At 46.7% G+C, this 22556-nt stretch overlaps 1 protein-coding gene across 2 annotated transcripts in view; it reads left to right on the top strand.

The window, feature by feature from the left end:
* Window positions 1-22033, top strand: part of si:ch1073-358c10.1 (peptide methionine sulfoxide reductase MsrA 1) — a 41837-nt gene extending 19804 nt beyond the window's left edge. The window contains exons 5-7 of one of the 2 annotated variants that reach the window (XM_041855543.2): window positions 8848-8954; window positions 20841-21041; window positions 22007-22033. In XM_041855543.2, the coding sequence (XP_041711477.1) occupies window positions 8848-8954; window positions 20841-21026 (293 nt within the window). In that variant the 3' untranslated portion in view covers window positions 21027-21041; window positions 22007-22033. Of the gene's footprint in view, window positions 1-8847; window positions 8955-20840; window positions 21101-22006 lie in introns of those variants that run through there. The other variant, XM_041855542.2, reaches the window with a different exon arrangement.
* The last annotated feature ends 523 nt before the right edge of the window (window positions 22034-22556 follow it).

The following is a 22556-nucleotide window of genomic DNA, read 5'->3' as shown; positions in this document are numbered from 1 at the left end:
TAGGGAGAGTATTGTGGGCATACTCAACCCAAGGCAACTGAGAGACCCAGGAGGTGGGGTTGGAAGAGGCCAGGCAGCGTAGCGTGGATTCCATCTTCTGGTTGGCTCTCTCCGCCTGACCATTAGATTGGGGGTGAAAACCAGATGTGAGACTGACTGTAGCTCCAATGGCCAAACAGAAGGACTTCCAGACAGCAGAGGTAAACTGAGGGCCACGGTCGGAAACGATATCACTGGGCAACCCGTGGACCCTGAAAACCTCCCTAACCAGGATCTCGGACGTCTCCGAGGCAGAGGGAAGCTTGGCAATTGGCACAAAGTGGGGCGAACTTGCTGAATCTGTCCACGATAGTCAGAACGACCGTGTTCCCCTCAGAAGCGGGCAACCCAGTGACAAAGTCCAGGGCCAGATGCGACCATGGTCGCGGGGAATAGGAAGGGGGTGAAGTAGTCCAGAGCTGGGCCGATTGGTACTCTTATTCTGCGCACACACTGGACAGGCAGCAACATAACCCCGAGTATCCTCGGCCATGGCAGGCCACCAAAAACGTCTGCGAAGAAACGCCATCGTCCGAGCCACGCCAGGGTGACAAGCCATCTTGCTGGCGTGGGACCATTTGAGGACCGCAGGACGAACCGACTCAGGCACAAACAACCGACCGGGTGGACCGTTACCGGGACCGGGCTGCGTCCGAAGAGCCGCCATCACCTCCTCCTCAATCTTCCACCTAACAGCTCCCACGACGCAGTTCCGGGGGAGAATTGTCTCGGTCTTGGACCCACTCTCCTCCGTCTTGGAGAACATCCGAGACAAGGCGTCCGCCTTGCCGTTCTTAGATCCAGGTCGGAACGTCAGGGAAAAAATTGAATAGTCCGAAAAACAACGACCACCTGGCCTGACGGGGAGTTGAGACGTCTAGCCGATTGCACGTAAGCAAGATTCTTGTGGTCAGTCCAGACAATAAACGGCTGCTCCGCCCCTCCAACCAGTGGCGCCACTCCTCCAAGGCAAGTTTCACCGCGAGAAGCTCCCGGTTACCCACATCGTAATTCCTCTCCGCAGGCGAAAGGCGACGAGAGTAGTAGGCGCAGGGATGGAGTTTACTGTCCGTGGAGCATCGCTGCGACAGGATGGCGCCAACTCCCCACATCAGACGCGTCCACTTCAACGACGAACTGACGGGCCGTGTCCGGTTGAGAGAGAATCGGTGCGTTGGTGAATCGCCTCTTCAAATCCAGAAACGCTCGATCCGCCTCCGGATTCCACTTGAAGCTCCTGATACTGGAAGTCAAGGCCGTTAACGGAGCGGCCACACGGCTGTAATCCCGGATGAATCTGCGGTAGAAATTCGCAAACCCCAAAAATCTCTGGAGCTGCAATCTCGTACCGGGCTGGGCCCATTCCAGGACCGCTCTAACCTTCTCCTGGTCCATCCTAATCTCTCCCCTGGAGATGATGTACCCGAGAAAGGATGTCGTGTGGGCGTGAAACTCGCACTTCTCGGCCTTCACGAACAGGCGATTCTCCAACAATCGCTGCAGAACCTGCCGGACATGCTGGACGTGGTCGGAAGGTTCCTTCGAGAAGATCAGAATGTCATCCAGGTAAACAAACACAAAGAGACCGATCATATCTCTCAGGACGTCGTTCACCATACTCTGGAATACCGCTGGAGCATTGGTCAGTCCAAACGGCATCACCTGATACTCAAAGTGACCCATCGGTGTATTGAAACCCGTCAACCACTCGTCTCCCTCTCTGATCCGGACCATGTGATACGCATTGCGTAGGTCTAGCTTGGTGAACACCGTAGCACCCTGTAAGGAGTCGAAGGCAGAACTCATCAAGGGCAGGGGATACTTGTTCTTGACCGTGATGTCATTCAACCCCCGATAATCAATACACGGTCGAAGAGAGCCATCCTTCTTACCCACAAAGAAGAATCCTGCCCCCAGGGGTGATGACGAGGGACGAACGAGACCAGCAGCTAGGGACTCCTTGATGTAGGTCTCCAAAGCCTCACGTTCAGGGCGGGAGATACTGTATAACCTTCCCTTGGGGTAGACAGCTCCAGGGAACAGGTTGATGGCACAATCATATGGTCGGTGGGGAGGGAGTGACAGAGCCTTCTGCTTACTGAACACTTCCCCAAATCGTGATATGTCTCGGGAACCAGGGACAAATCTGGGGGGTTTAGCCTCAATCACCTGACTGGGAACCGAATGGGGACAGGCAGTCTTGAGACAGTTAGCATGACAATCAAGGCTCCAACTCGTTACCTTGCCCGTCACCCAATCGAACGTGGGATTGTGTTCCTTCAGCCAGGGGTATCCAAGGACCAGAGGAACATGGGAAGACGGCAGAATGAAGAATGAAATCATCTCCGAATGATTCCCCGACAACAGCATCTTAACCGGTTCAGTCCTCATCGTGATACGTGCCAGACTACTGCCGTTCAGAGTGGTCGCTTCAATGGCTTCCGGCAATTGCTCCTTGGAAAGCCCCAGCTGTTCCACCAACTCGGCATCAAGAAAGCTTCCATCGGCACCTGAATCGATAAAAGCGTTAATCGCTAAGCTCTGATTCCTGTTCACAAGGGTAGCCGGGAAACGGGGTCTGACAGAGGTACTGAGAGGTTGAAACTGGCTCGCTAAAAGTCCTCCCAACTTTAGCGAGCCGGGCAGTTTGACGACCGCCGGGAACAAGTGGAGATGTAATGTCCCGAGCTACCACAGTAGAGGCAGCAGTTGGTCTTACGTCTATGTTGACGCTCCTCCTTGGTTAACCCGTGCCGCCCCACTTGCATGGGTTCAGAATCGGGAGAGAGGACCTCTCCACTAATCCTTTGTGGTGGAGAATGATCGACGTGTTCTGGTCCACCACCCGACCCGACTGGGAACTGAGAAGCTGATCGATTGGACGGACCCCATTGCTTCTCCCTCCTTCGCTCTCGGACTCGATTATCCACCCGAATAGACAAAGCTACCAAGCTGTCCAGGTCACTAGGCTCCGGATAGGAGATCAACTCATCCTTGAGCTGCTCCGACAGACCCTGGTAAAGGCCGCTTGCAGAGACTCCTCATTCCACCCACTCTCCACAGCCAACGTCTTGAACTCGATCACGAAGTCGGCCACGCTGCGAGTTCCTTGGTGAAGCGAAAACAGGCGCCTAGCTGCGTCCCTCCCTCGGACGGAATGGTCGAAGAGCTTCCTCATCTCGGCCGTGAACCCCTGGTATGAAGCCATGCAGGGGTCTTGTCGTTCCCAAACGGCTGAAGCCCACTCCAGCGCTCGACCACGCAGCAACTCAATCACAAAGGCTATCCTAGCCTTGTCTGTGGCATAAGAGTAGGGCTGTAGATCGAACACTAACCCACACTGCATAAGGAAAGAACGGCATCTTCCCAGCTCCCCCTCATATTTATCCGGCGCCGGAACCTTGGGCTCACGGAAGGACACAGCTCCAGACGCGGCAGGCGAGATGGGTGAAACCGGTAGTGGATCCTCCACCGGAAACTTGCGCTGGTTCTGGACCTCCGTCAGACCGGTAGAAAGGTTCCGAACTGACAACGCTATCTCCTGTAGTACCGTGCTATGTTGTCCCAACATCTTCTCCTGATGGGAAATGGCATGGCGAACAGAGTCCAGGTCCGCTGGGTTCATTACTGGCCGGATCGTTCTGTCAGGAGTTACAAAGCCAGAACCCAGAAGCAGACCAGGACAAGGTTAGTTGAAACGAAGGTGAGTGTTTATTTACAAGTTCAAGAGTGATGCTGAATAATCCAGGGAACAGAGCGGGCGGCGTTGGTTAGTTGTTGGGGGTGCAGTGGTTGATCCAATCATGGCTCGGCAGCCGCCGACCACCAGGCAGAGGTTGGATGAAGGTTCCGGACGAGTGATGTTCATGGCTAACGATCCGGCAGGGAATGGATGTTAGGCCAGAGCCTAAGAAGGGTGATGATCAGGACCAGGTGTGCAGATTGCTGATGGGATGCAGGTGCGGAAATCAAGAGAGCTCCCCGGAGCGTTCCAGAACCCTCGGGAAACTGGAGATCACGAGCAGAAAAACTAGTCCACAGACAGGACCCGACTCAGACTGCCGGGATCGTTACAGTGTGTGTGTGGTGGTAGTAGTAGTGGTAGTAGGTGAGGCTTCCCGGAATGGCGTTCATTTCTCATTGAGGAGATGAATTAGCATGTGATGAGACACAACAAATAATCAACAGACATGTACCCGGTGAACCCCCCCCCAAATACAAATACACCAATATGTGGTGATAGGAGGTGAGGGTTTTGTAAACACACAGACTAGACTGATGCTTGAAGACCCCAAGTGGTGTGCTGTGCATTGATATAAGGGCCATATTAGCAGTAGCGCATGTGGTTGTACAGATAGTAAAAGCACCAAGCTTTATGTTGTTAGTAGTGGTGAATATGGTGTAGATGCAGTCTGCCTTAGTGTAAAGCAGTAACAGTATGGTTTTATTTAGAGCTCACACACACACACACACACACACACACACTCACAGGGTCGTGTTATTATAGCGGGAAGACTTGGACTAGACAGTGAGGAAATCAAATCAAATTGTATTTGTCAGAAGCGCCGATTACAACAAGTGTAACGTTTACCGTGAAATGCTTACTTCCGAGCCAGTTCCCAACAATGCAGTTAAAAAGTTAGAACATTAACAAATAGATCCAAATAAAATAGTAACACAATAAAATAGCACAATAACCTAACAATAACGAGGCTATATACAAAGAGTACCTGCAGACAAACAGAGCATCTTCCCCTGTCTCTCTCCATGATCCTCAGCGTGTTTGTGCATGTCGGTCTGCCAACCCTCTGCTGAGCAGCTCTGTTCTAGTCTAGCAAGGTTAGCTGGAGGGTTAGCTATGCCCTCTTCCTCACTGATTCCCCACTCCTAACCTCTACCCTCTCACCCAGCCAGAGAGAGAGAGTGCGTGGTGGAGTGGGTGGAACGTGCGACTTTGTGTGTGTGTGTGTGTGTGATTGCCATCCTGCTTGTGCACATTTACACGCACTTTTCATTGCGTATGGGTCCTGAGGGTTCTTTCTTACATTTCCCTCTCCTGTGCGTCAGCAACGGGTTACATAAGACGGGGGCAAAAATAGCAGCAGTGAGTGGAGCGGTTGGTCTCTGGGTTGGCACGCACACAACTCAAGCAGTCCCGCGGGCCACAGCGCTACCTGGGTACTTTAGTAGCACTGCGGCTCTCCTCTGTAGTACTATTGTGCTCCTTAGAATAGAATACATTTTGAATACTAGCTATGAACGAAGGAGTTTGGCTTGTGTTTTAGGGTGTTTTTTTCCTCCAAAATAGAAGAAGTGTTCTTGTGTGTGTAGATATTACTGTGGGCTTAGTTACGCTATTCTTATCACATCGGCTAGCCTTACGCCTAATGGGCTTATTTCTCTCTTTATTTTTAATGTGAGTCGATTTGAATAAAGTGGCCTGTGTTGTCGTGGTTGTGTTCTCTGGTTTAAATTATTGCGAGATGTGCAGGGATAGTGCTGCAGGATTGCATTGGCTGTTCTGCTCTGTCCTAGCTGCTGACTGTGACTCTGAGTGACTCTGAGTTGTCCTCACCTCTGCTCCAATCTCTGCCAGGCACGAGGACATGAGTGTGTGTGTACGTATATTTGCGTAGAAAAGCACGTTGAAGGGTGAGAAGGGAACTAAAGAGGGGCCAGAGAGGAGGAGAGGAACGGGGCGAGAAGGAGTGGCTAATCGGAGCACTTTAAGTTGATAACGGGATAAGGGACTATTCCTGTAAATATGCCAAAGAGGACTTAGCTGGCCGGGTTCAGGGCACGAGTTCAGGACGGTGGGGGCGGGGCTGGGGCAATGGGGAGGATAAAGGCTGTCGGATGGGGACACATATACACCGTAACACCGTCTCCATCAAACATAGTTTGTCGTCTTTTGGCTTGAGCGTTTTAAACAAAGCTTGTTTAGTACCGAGGTGGTGGTGGTGTCTGCCATTTTGTTTTCTGAATTATGGTTCCTCATCGTTTTGAGTAGACCTTCTTTCTCCCTCTGTTCTCTTCCCTCTTTCCACCCCTCCTCCTCATCCGTCCTCCCGTTTGCCATGGCTGTCTTTTCATAGCAGCCGGCGTGCCTCTTAATCTGATTAACTTCTTACCGTTTCATCCTCTTTTTTGCCTGCAACCGAAAAACACACAAATCTGTGCAAGGCCTACACAAAGGTGCACACACACACACGTTTCACATACACACACACACGCTCAGACCTATGCACACACACACACACATACCCACACACGTTTCACAGACAGACACACACACACACTCCTCATCCGGCCACGCGATTTCATCAGGGTGGCAGAGAGAGATGAAAGAAAGAGAGGGGGGTAGAGAGAGAAATAGAGGAAAGAGACAGAAAGGAAAGAAAGAAAGAAAGAAAGAAAGAAAGAGGAGGCTTTTAGGATGTGTCCACATCCAACAGCCAGAAGTAGGAAGCTAGCTGCGGGGACGATAGGGTATACGTGCGTGCCAGAGTTAGTGCTGAAAGAGATTTTCTTTGTGGAGAATGGAGGAGTAGGAAATCTCTTGAGGGTTTAAAGCACAACCAAGAGGGCTGTATACCAAATAGCAGCCGATTCCATCTATTTCTGGCCCGGGGCCCATAAGGCTCTGGTCAAAAGTAGTGCACCATATAGGGAATAGGGTGCCATTTGGGACGCAGACGAGATGTGTTGTTGGGGAGAGTAGTCACTACTAACTAGTCATCTCCCTAGAGCTCAGGAAAAAACATTTTTTACCACACCTCTTTTGTTGCAACATTTTTTGATTTTTTTTGGGGGGGTTCATTTTTTGGGAAGGGGTTCTTTTTTTTAAGGACCCAATTTAAATTAGGGCTTGGTTGGGCATAGGTTAGGTGGGTGACCTTTTGTGAAATGTGGGGTGGGTGGGTAACCCCTAGCCCCCTCTACACCCCCCCATTATCCCCTCTGTTTTCAGAAGCAAGGCACTCATGAATTATTCAAGAGGAACAGGGAGGCTCTCATTAATAATTTCTGATGCTCTTTGATGGATGGTGGAGAAAAATAAGGGCCCTTAAAAATAAAGGAAGAGGAAGAGAAGGAAAGATGGGGAGTTTTTAAGTATTTGATTATTTTTTGGGCTCTGAGGAGTTCTTAAAGGAAGAGTAAGAGGTATCAAATGTGACATGATTTACCATATTTAATCGTGATATAGGGCGAAGTGTAATGACGCCGTGGATAGTGTCATGTATTCCTTGGTTTCGTCATTGTCTCCCTCTCCAACACAACCTCCTAAGTGAAAACTATTACATTCTATTTATTTAATTTATTCTATGTTATTCCATTCTATTCTGTTCTATTCTATTATATTAATTCCATTTAATTCTATTATATTTTATTATATTCCGTTCTATTCTACCTATCCTATTCTATCTATCTGTTCTACTCCAATATTCATCTCTCCCCTCTTCCCCCTTTATTTATAAAACCCAGTTTACCTGAGTCCCTTTTGCTTCCAAAATATTTGTTATCGACCGTTTGACATCCTGTGTCATGGTGAAAGCCATGTGGGGCGTGAAGTGGCAACGGCGATGGTTGCCGTGGCGGTGGCTGGTTAGGGACCCTAGGAGGTCACACGGGAAGGTCACGGGAACGGTCGGCGGCGCTGCGGGACCAGCGCTGGGGCAGCCAATCAGAGAGCGTTGTTGTGCCCTTTGATGAAGGCGGTGGCGGCAGCCATAAGCCTTTTCACACTGACGGGAGCTGGGGGTAAGATGGCCTGCATCCAGCACTGCAGAGAGCTAGAAGGAGAGAGAGAAAGAGAGGGAACGAGAGAGTGGGAGAGAAAGAAAGGGAGGGATATGAGGGAGGGATAGATGGAGAAAGGGATGAGAGGAGGGACCGAGAGGGGAAGCGATAGAGAGAGAAAGGGAAGGAGATAGAGAGGGAGAGAAAGGGAAGGAGATAGAGAGGGAGAGAAAGGGAAGGAGATAGAGAGGGAGAGAAAGGGAAGGAGATAGAGAGGGAGAGAAAGGGAAGGAGATAGAGAGGGAGAGAAAGGGAAGGAGATAGAGAGGGAGAGAAAGGGAAGGAGAAAAGGCTGAAAAGAGGGACAGAAAGTGATAGTGAAAGAACAGATAGGAGAGTAAAATTGAGAGGTAGGGATGGATGGAGAAGGGGATGAGAAGGACCAGAGAGGGAAAAGATGGCGAGAGAGAGAGAGAGAAAGAGAGAGAAGGAGAGAGAAAGAGATAGATGCATAGAGGGACAGATTGCCTAAGAGAGACTCCGATGCCATTCGATGCCAAACGTCCCCCAGGATAGTGGCATTTCGAAAGTATAAAATAGAAGCAAGCTATTTGGCCGCTTAGCAGTACACATACGGGAGCCAAGTCTTCTCCAACGTGTCTGATGTAAAGCTGATGAAAATATTGACAAGCTGCAGAGCACAGCTTGACAAGCCGTGCTAGCAGACTGAGAATGGGAAACAGATACACTCTACTACTGTATCTACAACACAAGAGAAAGAGCTACACTTTTATAGAAATAGATATATGGAGATATTTAAATTGCTAACTCAATGACAAATGTAATTTCAGTTCAGTTTAAATGTTGACTTAGTTTAGTGAGCATACATTACAATCTGAATAATTGATCATACAATATGGAAATGTGGCTAGGTGGTGTAGAAAATGTATGCTAAAATCTTGAACAATTAAGTCTGCTCTTTCATGGCAAAAATATGATGTGTAAATCACTATTTGTTAGCACTTCAACTATAATTACCTGCATTGTCTCCCGTCTGTGTGTTTTCAGGTATGAAGCAGCAGGCAGACCATGGAACCCAGTACCGTTCAGCCATTTACACCTCCAGTCCCTCTCAACAGGAGCTGGCTCTCAACACCAGACAAGCCTACCAAGAGGTACTGAAACCCTTCTAACACTACACTAACAAACAAACACACACACACACACACCCGTGTGAACTCACACACACATAGATGCATGCAAGCGCACACACACACACCAGTGGCGGTCTGTGCCGTTTAAGATGAGGTGCACACAGGTCGAGATAATTTTTTTCGGTGACAGACAGTGACACATTCAATACCGCCTTGCACACTCTTGCCTGTATCAAGCTGATCTAGGGTGTGATCATTAGTCCAACAGTTGCAAACGAGAGTTTCTATTGGACAAATTCAGGTGTGTTTATCCCCGTTTAATTCCGTTTGCTTCCGTTTAAGATTCTTTTTTCAACAGAATCGGTGGAATGAATACACCCCTAATCACACGTAAACACAGTTCACTTTCATAGCAGCCACATTGTATTCCTTCTCGCATCTAGGCACTCTCCTCCTCTCACCTTTTCCCTTCACTTGTGGACTTCAATGCACAACACATCAGCTGTCTGTGACCAGGCAAAAAAAAAAATCAAAACCAAACCATATCATAACCGCTACACACAGCCTACATCGTTGTCACCATATTAGCTAAAGTAACGTCATAATCAACATACTGTAGCTAATAGAACTAACGCGTTAGTAAACCCGCTACAATCATGCAGTACAGTGTGTACAGTCAGTAAGCAGTTTAGCAGTTACACGTAAATTAGTAAAACCAAAAGCTTACTTTTGACTTGGAAGAGTTACAGTGTTGGATAGTCATAGCCAGCTAGCTAACATAGCATCCCTCTGTTTGAGCCAGGTGTTTGAGTAGGCTAAACTAACTAGCTGCATTTGCTAGCTAAGTAAGTGAAAGTGGAAAAAAATTACTCTCTCACTCTTTTGCTTCTCCTTCATTTTTGAATAAATTAATTTGTTCAAAACTGTTCAACTACTCTCTTTCTCTCTCTTTGAGTCAACTAGTCACCACATTGTATGCACTGCAGTGCTAGCTAGCTGTAGTTTATGCTTTCAGTACTAAATTCATTCTCTGATCCTTTGATTGGGTGGACAACATGTCAGTTCATGCTGCAAGAGCTCTGACAGGTTAGAGGACATCCTCCGGAAGTTGTCATAATTACTGTGTAAGTCTATGGAAGGGAGTGAGAACCATGAGCCTCCTAGATTTTGTATTGACGTCAATGTACCCAGAGGAGGACGGAAGCTAGCTGTCCTCCGGCTACACCATGGTGCTACCCTACAGAGTGCTGTTGAGGCTACTGTAGACCTTCATTGCAAAACAGTGTGTTTTAATCAATTATTTGGTGATGTGAATATATTTAGTATAGTTTTATCTAAAAAGGATAGCTTTTTAAATGTTTCACTATTTTAATTTTTATGAATTTCACTGAGGATGATGGTCCTCCCCTTCCTCCTCTGAGGAGCCTCCATTGACACACACATATGCACACACACCAAAGGGTTTAACCAAACTCAATGTCACTACCAGAGCTGACTCTGAAATCCTTCTTACGCTACATTACACAAACACACGTTAAGTGTACAAAACATTAGGAACACCTTTCTAATATTGAGTTGCACCCCTTTTGCCTTCAGAACAGCCTCAATTCGCCGGGGCATGGACTCTACCAAGTGTCGAAAGCATTCCACAGGGATGCTGCCCCATGTTGACTCCAATGCTTCCCACAGTTGTGTCAAGTTGGCTGGATGTCCTTTGGGTGGTGGACCATTCTTGATACACACAAGAAACTGTTGAGCGTGAAAACCCTGGCAGCATTGCAGTTCTTGGCACACTCAAACGGGTGCTCCTGGCACCTACTACCATGCCCCGTTCATAGGCACTTAAATACTCTGTCTTGCCCATTCACCCTCTGAATGGCACACATACACAATCCATGTATCAATTGTCTCCTCCCCTTCATCTACACTTATTGAAGTGGATTTAACAGGTGACATCAATAAGGGATCATAGCTTTCACCTCCTGGATTCACCTGGTCAGTCTGTGTCATGGGATAGAGTAGGTGTTCTTAATGTTTTGTGTACTCACATACACTATTATCTAACACTATACTTCTAACACTTCGCTCTTACACTAGGCTAACAGTTTTGGTTTTTGCCCTAGCACTACATAATAATAATAATAATCAACTCATCATAAAGCTTTGATTATTTGAATCAGCTGTGTAGTGCTAGCGCAAAAACCAGGGTCTCCAGGAACGATTTTTGGAAACACTGGTTTAAACAAACCTGAATCTCTGCTTTACGTTGACATTACGTCATTATCAGGGAATTTTGATATCACGAATGCTACTGTGTAAAAACACTGAATAATTTTTGCTCCTCAAGTTCACTTGTCTCCAGCAAGTCATGATTCATTGCTAGCAAATGATAACCCTTCAATATCATAGAACCACTTGCATTCATCTCCAAAGTAGCCATGTTATGGTACAGACACACAGAGAAATCTTACTGCCGATAGGTACTTACTGTAGCACAGCAGGAGGCTGTTTCTTCACTTGCTAGAACAAACGATGCCCCTGCTGTGTACCGACCTGGTACCGACGAACCTGCCATTTGTACTTGTAGAATCGCAATGCTTGTCAGTGGCCGAGAACTTGACTTTGAGCCAATCAGAGAGCACAAACCTCCATGTGGGGAAGCCAACAGAAGTGACAAGAAAAAGGAAAAAAGAGGGCACTATTCCTGGTGTTTTCACAAGAATTGTTCTAACTAAAACAATAAAGCTGCATAATATATACACATCTTTACATCTTTTACATCTAGCAAAGGATTTATGTGCTTGAAGAAGGATTTTTCTGTTAGGTTCAGTTTGATAATGTGCATCTGCTCATTAGTTAGTTAGCAAGCTAACGTTAGCTTGCTAACTGAACCAGGCAGTCACACACACTTCATATGAAACAAATGGGGTGGTAAGTGCAGCACAATGCACAGAACACTAAATGCTTTACCAAGCTAGTGATCTAGCAAGATTATGATGAAATAATTTAATTCATTCTCCATTATCCCATGATTAGTGCTCTCTGGGATCCTTGGGACATCCCTACCCAATACCCTAACCTTAACCATAACCATAACCCTTACCTAACCCTAACCTTAACCCATTGTCAGAAGGCGACAGTGAAATGCGGTAGGTGAAGTCAAACGCAGGACACAGAGCTTTCTGGAAACGTACTTTACTCGAAAGTAACCAGAGAAGAAACAATCTCCAACATAGGAGGAATAAACGACCCGCACACGAACACTGCCGATGACGAAATACAATAACACACAACACACAATGCACGACAGAGGGTTAAATAGGGAATACAAACAACATAATGGGGAACAGGTGTACACAATCAGGACAAAACAAGTCAAACACCGAAACATAGATCGGTGGCAGCTAGTACTCCGGGGACGACGAACGCTGAAGCCTGCCCGAGCAAGGAGGAGGAGCAGCCTCGACTGATTCCGTGACACCCATACCGTAACCATTTTACATTTCAAGGATTCCCGCTTAGCATTATCCCTTCCTGATCGCTAGCTAACATTAGCTAAATGGTTAGCATCGCCATTTAGCACAACATAGCTAGCTAGCTACTCCGCCAACTCTCTACAGCTAACAGGCAGCTTCATTAAAAAACAAATCCATTGTGATTGAATTATAATGATGCTAGTTATCTAGTTGAGGCCATCTGGTTAATACTACTACAATTCTAGCTAGCTAGCAACAATGTTAGCGCAGCTTGATAGTTAGCTTAATAGCTACAGGCACAAGCCAACAAGCCACTGCCACCTTGTGGCCTGGAGTATTTAAACTAAGCAAATTGGAGGTAAAACTGTTCTATGTGAACAACAAAAAGTTAACTTCTGACACTGAGCAGAGGTGGTAAGTACCTATCGGCAGTCAGATTTCTAATTGTGTCTTACCCTTTAGGCTACCGAGGCACCATTTTGGGCCTCTCCGCATCAGTTGCACTGAGGACAGTGAAATGTTTGACACATCAGAGGCCTCAGCAGGGTTTGTGACTGAAGGGGACTCTGTTGTCCCTCTTGTTTTCTGCTGAGTCAGGTCACTGGACTCTTGGCTGACACTGAGGTTACAGAAGTGACAGGGCCTCTTGTGCGTGTCCTACTGTCCTTCTGTGACAGTCTGGACGGATAGACGGACCTAGCCCTCCACCGCCCTCGTCCCTTGGGTTCTGGGGGGTCAGGATAAATGTGTGTGTGGTGGGTCCTGGGGTGTGAGGGTCATGTGTGTGTGTCTCATTACGATTTGGGAAAGGAAAGGGGATACCTAGTCAGTTGCACAACTGAATGCATTCAATTTGTCTTCCGCATTTAACCTAACCCTTCAGTCTCGGCTCTGTGATCTGATTGCGTCCCCCCCTGTCCTCCTCCTAGCCCCCCTCATCCCCTCTCTTTGTCCCAGCTGCCACCCCTGCCTGACATTTGACCCATGCCCAAGGCCAAGGCTGGGGGGGTGGGTCACTGTCACGGCAACCTGACAGCCCCCTGGTCCATGACCGCTGACCCTGTGAGCGATCAGTTACCATGGCGCTCCCATTCCCCTCATTTCCTATGAATCCCATTTAGGACGGGATGGAGGGATGGATGAGGGAATACATGTGCATCTGAGAGTCGGTTTGGATTAATGTGCCATTAGAGAGAGAGAGAGAGAGACAGAGAGAGCTAGAGAGAAAAAGAGAGAGAGAAGCGCAGTGTCATTCTAAGATGGGGTGAATAGGCAAGATGGCTTGTTTCACAAACTAGCCTCCAATGCAAAAGGTTAGGGCTCCATAGGCTAAATGTTAACCCCAGTAATTGTCATTGAGAGGTTAACTGCTAAGCCCAGTCATTGTCATTGAGATGCTAACTGCTAAGCCCAGCCATTGTCATTGAGATGGTAGCCGCTAACCCCAGTCATTGCCATTGAGAGGCTAACTGCTAAGCCCAGTCATTGTCATTGAGATGCTAACTGCTAACCCCAGTCATTGCCATTGAGAGGTTAACTGCTAAGCCCAGTCATTGTCATTGAGATGCTAACTGCTAAGCCCAGCCATTGTCATTGAGATGGTAGCCGCTAACCCCAGTCATTGCCATTGAGAGGCTAACTGCTAAGCCCAGTCATTGTCATTGAGATGCTAACTGCTAACCCCAGTCATTGCCATTGAGAGGCTAACTGCTAAATCCAGTCATTGTCATTGAGAGGCTAACCGCTAACCCCAGTCATTGTCATTGAGAGGCTAACCGTTAAACCCAGTCATTGGCTGTATGTGCAGATAGGCTGCGGTTGGGGCCGTTCAAGATCACAACGGTCAAAGCAGTTAACAATAAACTGTCGAAACAAATGTTTGCTTCTCAGGGAGCTTGAGGCCTTGTTGGTTAGTTTTGGACAATTGCATATTGTAGAGAGAGGTTTGTCTTGTAAGGCACTGAATGGACAAAAACGGACTGAAACAGAGAAGGACTACTAGGACTACTTGTCCAATAAGAAACACTCATTTCAGTTTTGCTAAACGTTTTTTTTTATGTTTTCCGTTGCATACCTTAATGAATAGAACCCTGCCATAGAAGGACTTCTGTCTCGCTATGATAACTTAAATGGTTAGTCTTTTCTATATACCCCAAGTCCTCATTCGTACAGTGCCAAAGCACATCAGATGGATTTCAAAGAATCTGTCCGTTGCGTAATATCTGATGTAATGAAATTACTATTGCTATGCCGTCTCATTATGATTTGGAGCTCTCTGTGTGTGTGTGTGTGTGTGTGTGTGTGTGTGTGTGTGTGTACTGCACGCACGTGCACTGCATGCATGACTGTGTGTGCTTGTGTGTGTGTGTGTGTGTGCCTCCCTAAAAGCACATCCTCATCCTTGAAGAGATGTGGTTGGCTTGGCAATAGGTACTAGAGGCTGCCCAAGAGACTGTAAAATGGGCATCACAACAAGACCCAGGTTCTACCCCACTGCCAACCTGCCAGCGTGCCACACACACACAGCCCAAATAATAATTAACCCTTACAAGGCTCCTTCCTTCTGCAGGGCTTTCAGTTTCTTAACTTCAGCACAGCGGCACAAAAAAGATAGTGTGCATATTTAAACCAACAAAAAAAATAGAGAGGCAGAAAAGCTTGTTTAAGCGTGAGAAGAGGGGAGGGCATGGAGGAGAGGAGAGGAGGAGGTGGGGGGTTTGCTATAATGACATTTGAAATTTGCGGAACATCAAAGACTTCTGGAGCAGCGCTGTGCTAAGGAGCACCATAACGCTCTGCCCCCCTTACCCTCCCACACACACACTATGTATCTCTCCTCTCTCTCTCTCTCTCTCTCTCTCTCTCTCTCTCTCTCTCTCTCTCTCTCTCTCTCTCTCTCTCTCTTTCTCCATCTCTCTCTCTCCTCCTTCTCCTTCTCTCTCCCTCTCTCTCTCCTCCTTCTCCTTCTCTCTCCCTCTCTCTCTCTCTCTCTCTCTCTCTCTCTCTCTCTCTCTCCCTCTCTCTCTCTCTCTCTCTCTCTCTCTCTCTCTCTCTCTCTCTTTCTCCATCTCTCTCTCTCTCTCTCCCTCTCTCTCTCTCTCTCTCTCTCTCTCTCTCTCTCTCTCTCTCTCTCTCTCTCTCTCTCTCTCTCTCTCTCTCTCTCTCTCTCTCTCTCTCTCTCTCTCTCTTTCTCCATCTCTCTCTCTCCTCCTTCTCCTTCTCTCTCCCTCTCTCTCTCTCTCTCTCTCTCTCTCTCTCTCTCTCTCTCTCTCTCTCTCTCTCTCTCTCTCTCTCTCTCTCTCTCTCTCCTCCTTCTCCTTCTCTCTCCCTCTCTCTCTCCTCTCTCTCTCTTTCTTTTCATATTTTCTCTCTTTCCTCCATCCATCCATCCATCCATCCATCCATCCATCCATCTCTCTCTCTCTCTCTCTCTCTCTCTCTCTCTGCTGCAGTGTCTCTTTCCTGAGCTATGGGGAAGAGCGGAGGGATGGGAAGGTTTGATTAGGGGGAGAAGCGTGGCGGGGGGGGGGATGGGGTGAGGTGGGCTAGGGGGTTTGTAGGAAGTTGGGGGAGGGTGCGACCGCGTTCCGTTCTGTGTGTAGAACAATGGTTTTTAACAAGCCAGCCAGAGTGCATTGAGTGAATGTGTATGTGTGTGCGTGCGTGTGTGTGATAGGAGCCTTGGTGAAGCAAGTGTGCCCTCTGATAAGAGAGCCTGGCTTAATGAGCTGTGGAATGCCTTATCCAATTCCTCACCTTGGTTTGGTCCATAAAACTCATGTCTTTCCCTATGTGAGGTCTTTGACTATGTGTCTGTCTGTGCGTGTCCATGAATGTGTCTACGTATGTCCTTGTTGTGTCTCAGCATACTCTTGAGTGTAACTATCAGTGATATCTATCCCGATTATCCCCATAGTCTGTATTCCATCATACACACACACACACCTTACACCTACTTATCCACCCACTAGTTTATAACCGCCACAATGAAAAAGGCTCTGAATGCTACTAAAATCCCCTGCCATTCACTATTGAACATGCAAAACCCATGCAGGTAACACATGCATATACTTGCGTGCATTCATATGTACATGTACAGAATACTTTTAAGTATTTCAAAAGTCATGCATAAGTAGAAATGAAATAACTGTTCATAGGTGAGCTGCGTGATATCGCAGCGTGCAGCTGGAGTGCTGTGGCTGTGGAAAAGCACAACCACGCTTGTTGGTCGCTCGCTGCCTCCCTCACAAAATGTAGGACCGCACTCTGGCTGCAGATTAGAGAGGCAACCTAAAATGGATGCCTGACCCACTCTGTGAGTGGGATGAGCGGAGACGATCCTACGTGCACAGATGCGCACTCACACATACTCACACACACACAGAAATGAGCATGCACACTCACACACTCACACTCTCACAGAGGATACACAGAACTGAGCACCCACTCACACAGCAAATGTACTTTACATATGTGATGTGCGCTGTCAGTTCACTATTCCCAGATCCCATAAAGAACAAACGGCATAATCAGTTTTCTCCTCGTCGGATTTCCTTTTGGAACCATTTTGTCAAGACGCAGCTTCCTTTTTATTTCGCTCATGCACCGACACACTCCTTTCCTCGATGTATGTGAGGAGAAGGGTGTGTTTGTGTGTGTGTGTGTGTATGTAGGGTACCACTAGAGGTACATTGGAGAGTAGGGATACACAAACACACTCAAAAGTGTTTTTGGCTCTGTCGCTGTCCCGAACCTGTCAGGAGAAAACATTGCTAGTCAGGCCTCTAAAATGTCTTCTCTCTACTCCGTTTCTCTGTCCTCCTTTTTTCCCAGAAAAAAAAGAGAAGAGCAGGGGGCTCCTCTATTCTCCTCTCCCTGTCTATCAATCTTCATTCCCCTCTCCTATACTTCCCTTTCCATCTCCCCCTCTCCCTCAGGTCATTTGGTACACTGTCATGGTTGCCCTCTTTGTCTATCTGGATAACAATTGTGTCGAAACCTCTCCCTTCCCTTTATCTTTCAGCTATTATTTTTCTGTTGATCCTCTACATAGGGCATGATTCCCCAACTGGCGGCCCGCAGGATTTTATTTGGCTCTCCAAGTTTTCAGAGCAAAAAAATAATAATATATATATATTTTTTATTTATTTAAATGTTTTATTGTTGGACAAAAAAACTGTAAAAACAGCAACAAATCAGATCCATGTAATTTCATTTTTGGAAATCTGTTCCAAAGTATTCCCACGCATAATAGAGAGATATATGTGACCGTATACAAATGTAAGCAAGCTTTGAAATTATTATGTTTTAGTCAAATGTTAGATCTGTTTGGGCTTGTTGCAGTCACTTTGCAGTCTACTAATTCTGTTCCAGCCCCCTGACCATCCACTCCAGAAAAATCATCCCACAGCTGAATCTAGTTGAGGGCAGCAGGTAGCTTAGTGGTTAAGAGCGTTGTGCCAGTAACCGAAAGGTCGCTGGTTCTAATCCCCGAGCCGACTAGGTGAAAAATCTGTCGATGTGCCCTTGAGCAAGGCACTTAACCCTAATTGCTCCTGTAAGTCGCTCTGGATAAGAGCGTCTGCTAAATGACCAATTATTTTTTATTATTTATCTCTAACATGTCAGGAGCATCATATTATAATATTATATCACAATGAGGTATTGTTAATGAAGATATGATTTTCAAAACATTTTTTACAAAATATTGTAGAGTGCATTGTTGGGTGAAGATGAGAAAATACGTGTATTTTTTTAGCAACCTTTATTTGATTGAGTAACGTATTTTAATTGTAGTAACATTATTATGGATGCTGTGTGCTCTGTTTAGATATTATGGTATGTCATTTATCTGTGACGCATTACCCAGAAGAGGACTGGGAAAAAAAGGAACAGTCCTTTAGCTTGCTTTTGACAGAACCGTCAACCATGTTTTTTAAATGATCGCATAAATGACAATGTCCATGGTGAGGGCAAAACTCCTCTAAAAATGTCCTACTGATGACTCAGTATGTTTGTTTCACTTTCTCGCTCTCTGTCTCTCTCTCTTTCTGCAGCATGGGCCTTCCAAAGGAGAGAATACAGTACATTTTAGTCATTTAGCAGACGCTCTTATCTAGAGTGACTTACAGTTAGTGAGTGCATACATTATATATGTTTTACTTTTTTTCATACTGGCCCCCGTGGGAATCGAACCCACAACCCTGGCGTTGCAAACGCCATGCTCTACCAACTGAGCTACATCCCTGCCGGCCATTCCCTCCCCTCCCGTACCCTGGACCAATTGTGCGCCGCCCCATGGGTCTCCCGGTCTCCCCATGGGTCTCTACGACAGAGCCTGGATTCGAACCAGGATCTCTAGTGGCACAGCTAGCACTGCGATGCAGTGCCTTAGACCACTGCGCCACTCGGGAGGTAGATAGATAGAGAGTGAACCTTTCTTTTTTTTCATCCCGCTCGGTGTGTCACGTTTTATTTGTGTCCGGGGGGGCTGTCCGTCTCTCTCGCTAGCGGTGCAGGGTGGGGGGGGTATCTTGCTTTCTCGCTTGACTGGAGCGGCGGTGAAGCTCACTCTCCGCGGTCCTCCCGTCGTCACACAGGGGAGAGAGACGCGCTCGCTCGGCCGTAGTGCCTTTGACAGCCGAGCCTTTCCGACAGGCATGAAGATGGCCTGACTGAGCTAGCTCGCAATACAGGACTCACTGGGGCTAGTGCAGCGCTAAGGTGCCCTGCACTCAAAGACAGTTCAGTCAGACCCATTGCTAACACAAGCGCTAGCTGATTCTCCAGCCGCAGTGAGCATCGCAGATCCACTACGGGGTTTTGACATGATGTGTCTGCATGCATTCTGATTTATGTGCACAAAATGGCCGCCGTATTGTGACTTGCATTGGATTCAGGCTTGAGAGTGTAGCCTATTCCTTCTCTGTTATCAGGCAATTTCTTGGACATTGTATTCCTCTCATATAAAAGCAAACCTCTAATGCATCTGATGCCCTGGGGCTTTCTGTCTTTAATGAGTGGGTAGTAGGCCTATTTATAGTCTGGAAAAGCTGCCCTCCATTGTAAAATATGCAAAGGGTGGGCAATCCCTTTGCAGCTTTCATTGGGGAATGTGTATATTATAGCAGTGCATTTGCCATAGGCATATCCTACATTTGATGTAAGTGTAATGCTTTTTGACCATCAACTTCTCCAAATGTGGCGTTTGATTTTGATGCGATGCCAGTCAGAAATATCTAATCACAAACCGTATTGGCCAGTGAGGACCGATGGTCTTGAATCCTGTTTTGAATGTGCTCTGGTTCGAAATGATCCATGGGCTACAGATCTAGGAACAACTTACCTTCCCAAATACTAACCTTAGCCATTAAGTGAATGACGGAAAACTGATCTTAGATCAGTTTCTAGGGGCACCTTCATCCTACTCCATCGAAATCAGCCTTTTTTCTGGGGCAGCCAGTGCTTTGATGTAGAGAGAGAACCACCACCTCTGCGTCACCTCCAGCACAATGCCACTCTAAATACTACACTCCTTCCTTGTGGCTGAAGACTGGTACTGCATGTTGCAGCTTTATTCTTTCTCCCTCACAAATAAGACACTAATATTGACTGCTCTGTAGTCTAGTCGGCACGTGTACAACTTAGGCTCAATCTCAATTCGTCTTTCAGTGATTTTTGGCATCCTCTCTCCTCCTCTCGGACCTTCCAATGTGTTTTGAGAACGAGGCCAAGAAAACAAGGATGCAAGGAATCGAGGAAGGATGAAGTGATGATCCCTTGTGTCGGTGAACAATCCAGCACACCTTAGAATTGTTGTTTGTTAGGGTTTCCAGAGTGCTAATCTTTAAAGGTATTTTGTGGTGGAAGGAAGCCGTGTGTTTTGCTGCAATGGAGTAATCCCTCAGCAGGTAGTGTGTTTGAATCCTGCTCTCGAGGTGCTTACACCATGTTGCAACGCTTATGGAGAGCTCAAAGCAACCGGAGACTCTTTCATGCTTTGTCCCAGGGCGCGAGGAACAGAGCCAACGCTATAGAGAAACAGAGTCTGTTTCATGTGTCAATCAATTACGCTGCTTTTTAAGTCAGAGAGCAAATCCACTATCTTTGAAAAAGCCTATTTTTGGTTCAGTGTACCTGGTTCATGTTCTGGGCACACCGTAGCAAAACATTTTTAAAATGTTGCGCAATGGAAAATGCAAATGAGCAGTTTCGCTCCATTTCAGACGACTTTCTTCCATTTTCTGCCTAGTAAACAAAACCCTGACGTCAGTTGTTGTTATGATTAGGGCAATTCCTGACCCTGTAACCTGACCAATGCCTCAAAAACTAAATCTAGAATTGTTCCTGGTCAGGTCACATGGTCAGGAGGGAAATCTCCTGGCTCCATTCATGATACATTTCTTGTATTTTTATCTTGTGTCCATTTCAGGTGTTATCTGAGAAGGGCTATGGATCCATCACCACAGAGGTTCTGGAGGGCCAGGAGTTCTTCTACGCAGAAGACTACCACCAGCAGTACCTGAAGAAGGTCCCCAAGGGCTACTGCTGTCTGAAGGGGACCGGGGTGAGCTGTCCCATCGGAGCTGAAGCAGACGATGACAAAGACGAGCTGTGAAGAGAAATAGCGGGAGTAAGAGAAGAAGAAAAGGGGAGTGAGAGAGAAAAAGAGAAAGGGAATGCGCAAGAAGAAGAAAGAGAGAGAGAGAGAGAGAGAGAGAGAGAGAGAGAGAGAGAGAGAGAGAGAGAGAGAGAGAGAGAGAGAGAGAGAGAGAGAGAGAGAGAGAGAGAGAGAGAGAGAGAGAGAGAGAGAGAGAGAGAGAGAGAGAGAGAGAGAGGGGGGGAATGAGAAGCAGGGGAAGAGAAAGTGGATGGAATCCAAGGTGTGTTTTTCGCAGGTCTGAGTTTGTCGCTATCAAGGTGGAAATCAGGCTTTTGAATTTTCCCGCTTCATATAATCTCTTTATGGCCAAGCTAGGATACTTTTTGGAACATTCTTGACATTCTATAAACAATCAGCAATAGTAACACTAAGGTATGGGTTGAAAAATGTATCCACTCCTGCGCTTATGGTGCTAGTACCTAAAGTGTTTCTGAACTTGCTTAGCATTGTGTTAATTTGGCTAATTGGTTAAATCATTTCAAAAATATTTAGCAATCTGTATGAACGGTATTTTATACAATGATAATTGTATTTTCTAATTTAAATTGAAGTGTGTTGCAATTCAATATAGCCCATATCAAGGTTATTTTATTATGATATTGGTGCATGGCATGAGACCTCTTTGTATGCGAGGCTGCAGTACTGATATCCACAAGGTGGCAGTAGTTACCAACCAACTTAACCTCTCAACAACACAGCCTTAGGATTTCATTCCATCCACTCAATGTGACACCCTCACCCTTTAGGGCCATCTTCCATTAAGAGAGAGATAATAACCTTCCCATAGAAGGGATTTGCACGTTGTGGTGGAATCACATACTTTTTGTCTCCTTCTTCCATTGTCTCATGCTCAGAAACATATACTGAGTATACCAAACATTAGGAACTCCTTCCTAATATTGTGTTGCACACCCCGCCCCCCCTTTTTCCCTCAGAACAGCCTCAATCCGTCGGGGCATGGACTCTACAATATGTCAAAAGCATTCCACAGCGATGCTGGCCCATGTTGACTCCAATTCTTCCCAAAGTTGTATCAAGTTGGCTGGATGTCCTTTGGGTGGTGGACCATTCTCGATACACACGGGAAACTGTTGAGTGTGAAAAACCCTGTAGCGTTGCAGTTCTTGACACAAACTGGTGCGCCTGGCACCTACTACCGTATCCTGTTCAAATGCATTTAAATTTTTTGTCTTGTCCATTCAGCCTCTAAATGACACACATACACAATCCATGTCTCAATTGTCTCAAGGTTTAACAATCTGTTTTTAACCTGTCTCCTCCCCTTCACCTACACTGGTTGAAGTGGATTTAACAAGTGACATCAATAAGGGATCATAGCTTTCACCTGGTCAGTCTATGTCATGGAAAGAGCAGGTGTTCATAATGTTTTGTACACTCAGGTTTATGTGTGAGAGCATCCCTGGTTTTCAGCAGAACAAAATCAATTCAACGTTTATTGGTCGAGTACACAGTTTAGCAGATGTT

Source organism: Coregonus clupeaformis, chromosome 29 (genome assembly GCF_020615455.1).
Source record: "Coregonus clupeaformis isolate EN_2021a chromosome 29, ASM2061545v1, whole genome shotgun sequence".
Lineage (NCBI taxonomy): Eukaryota > Metazoa > Chordata > Actinopteri > Salmoniformes > Salmonidae > Coregonus > Coregonus clupeaformis.
The sequence above is the reverse complement of the archived record's forward strand: the minus strand, read 5'-3'. Positions and strand labels throughout refer to the sequence as shown.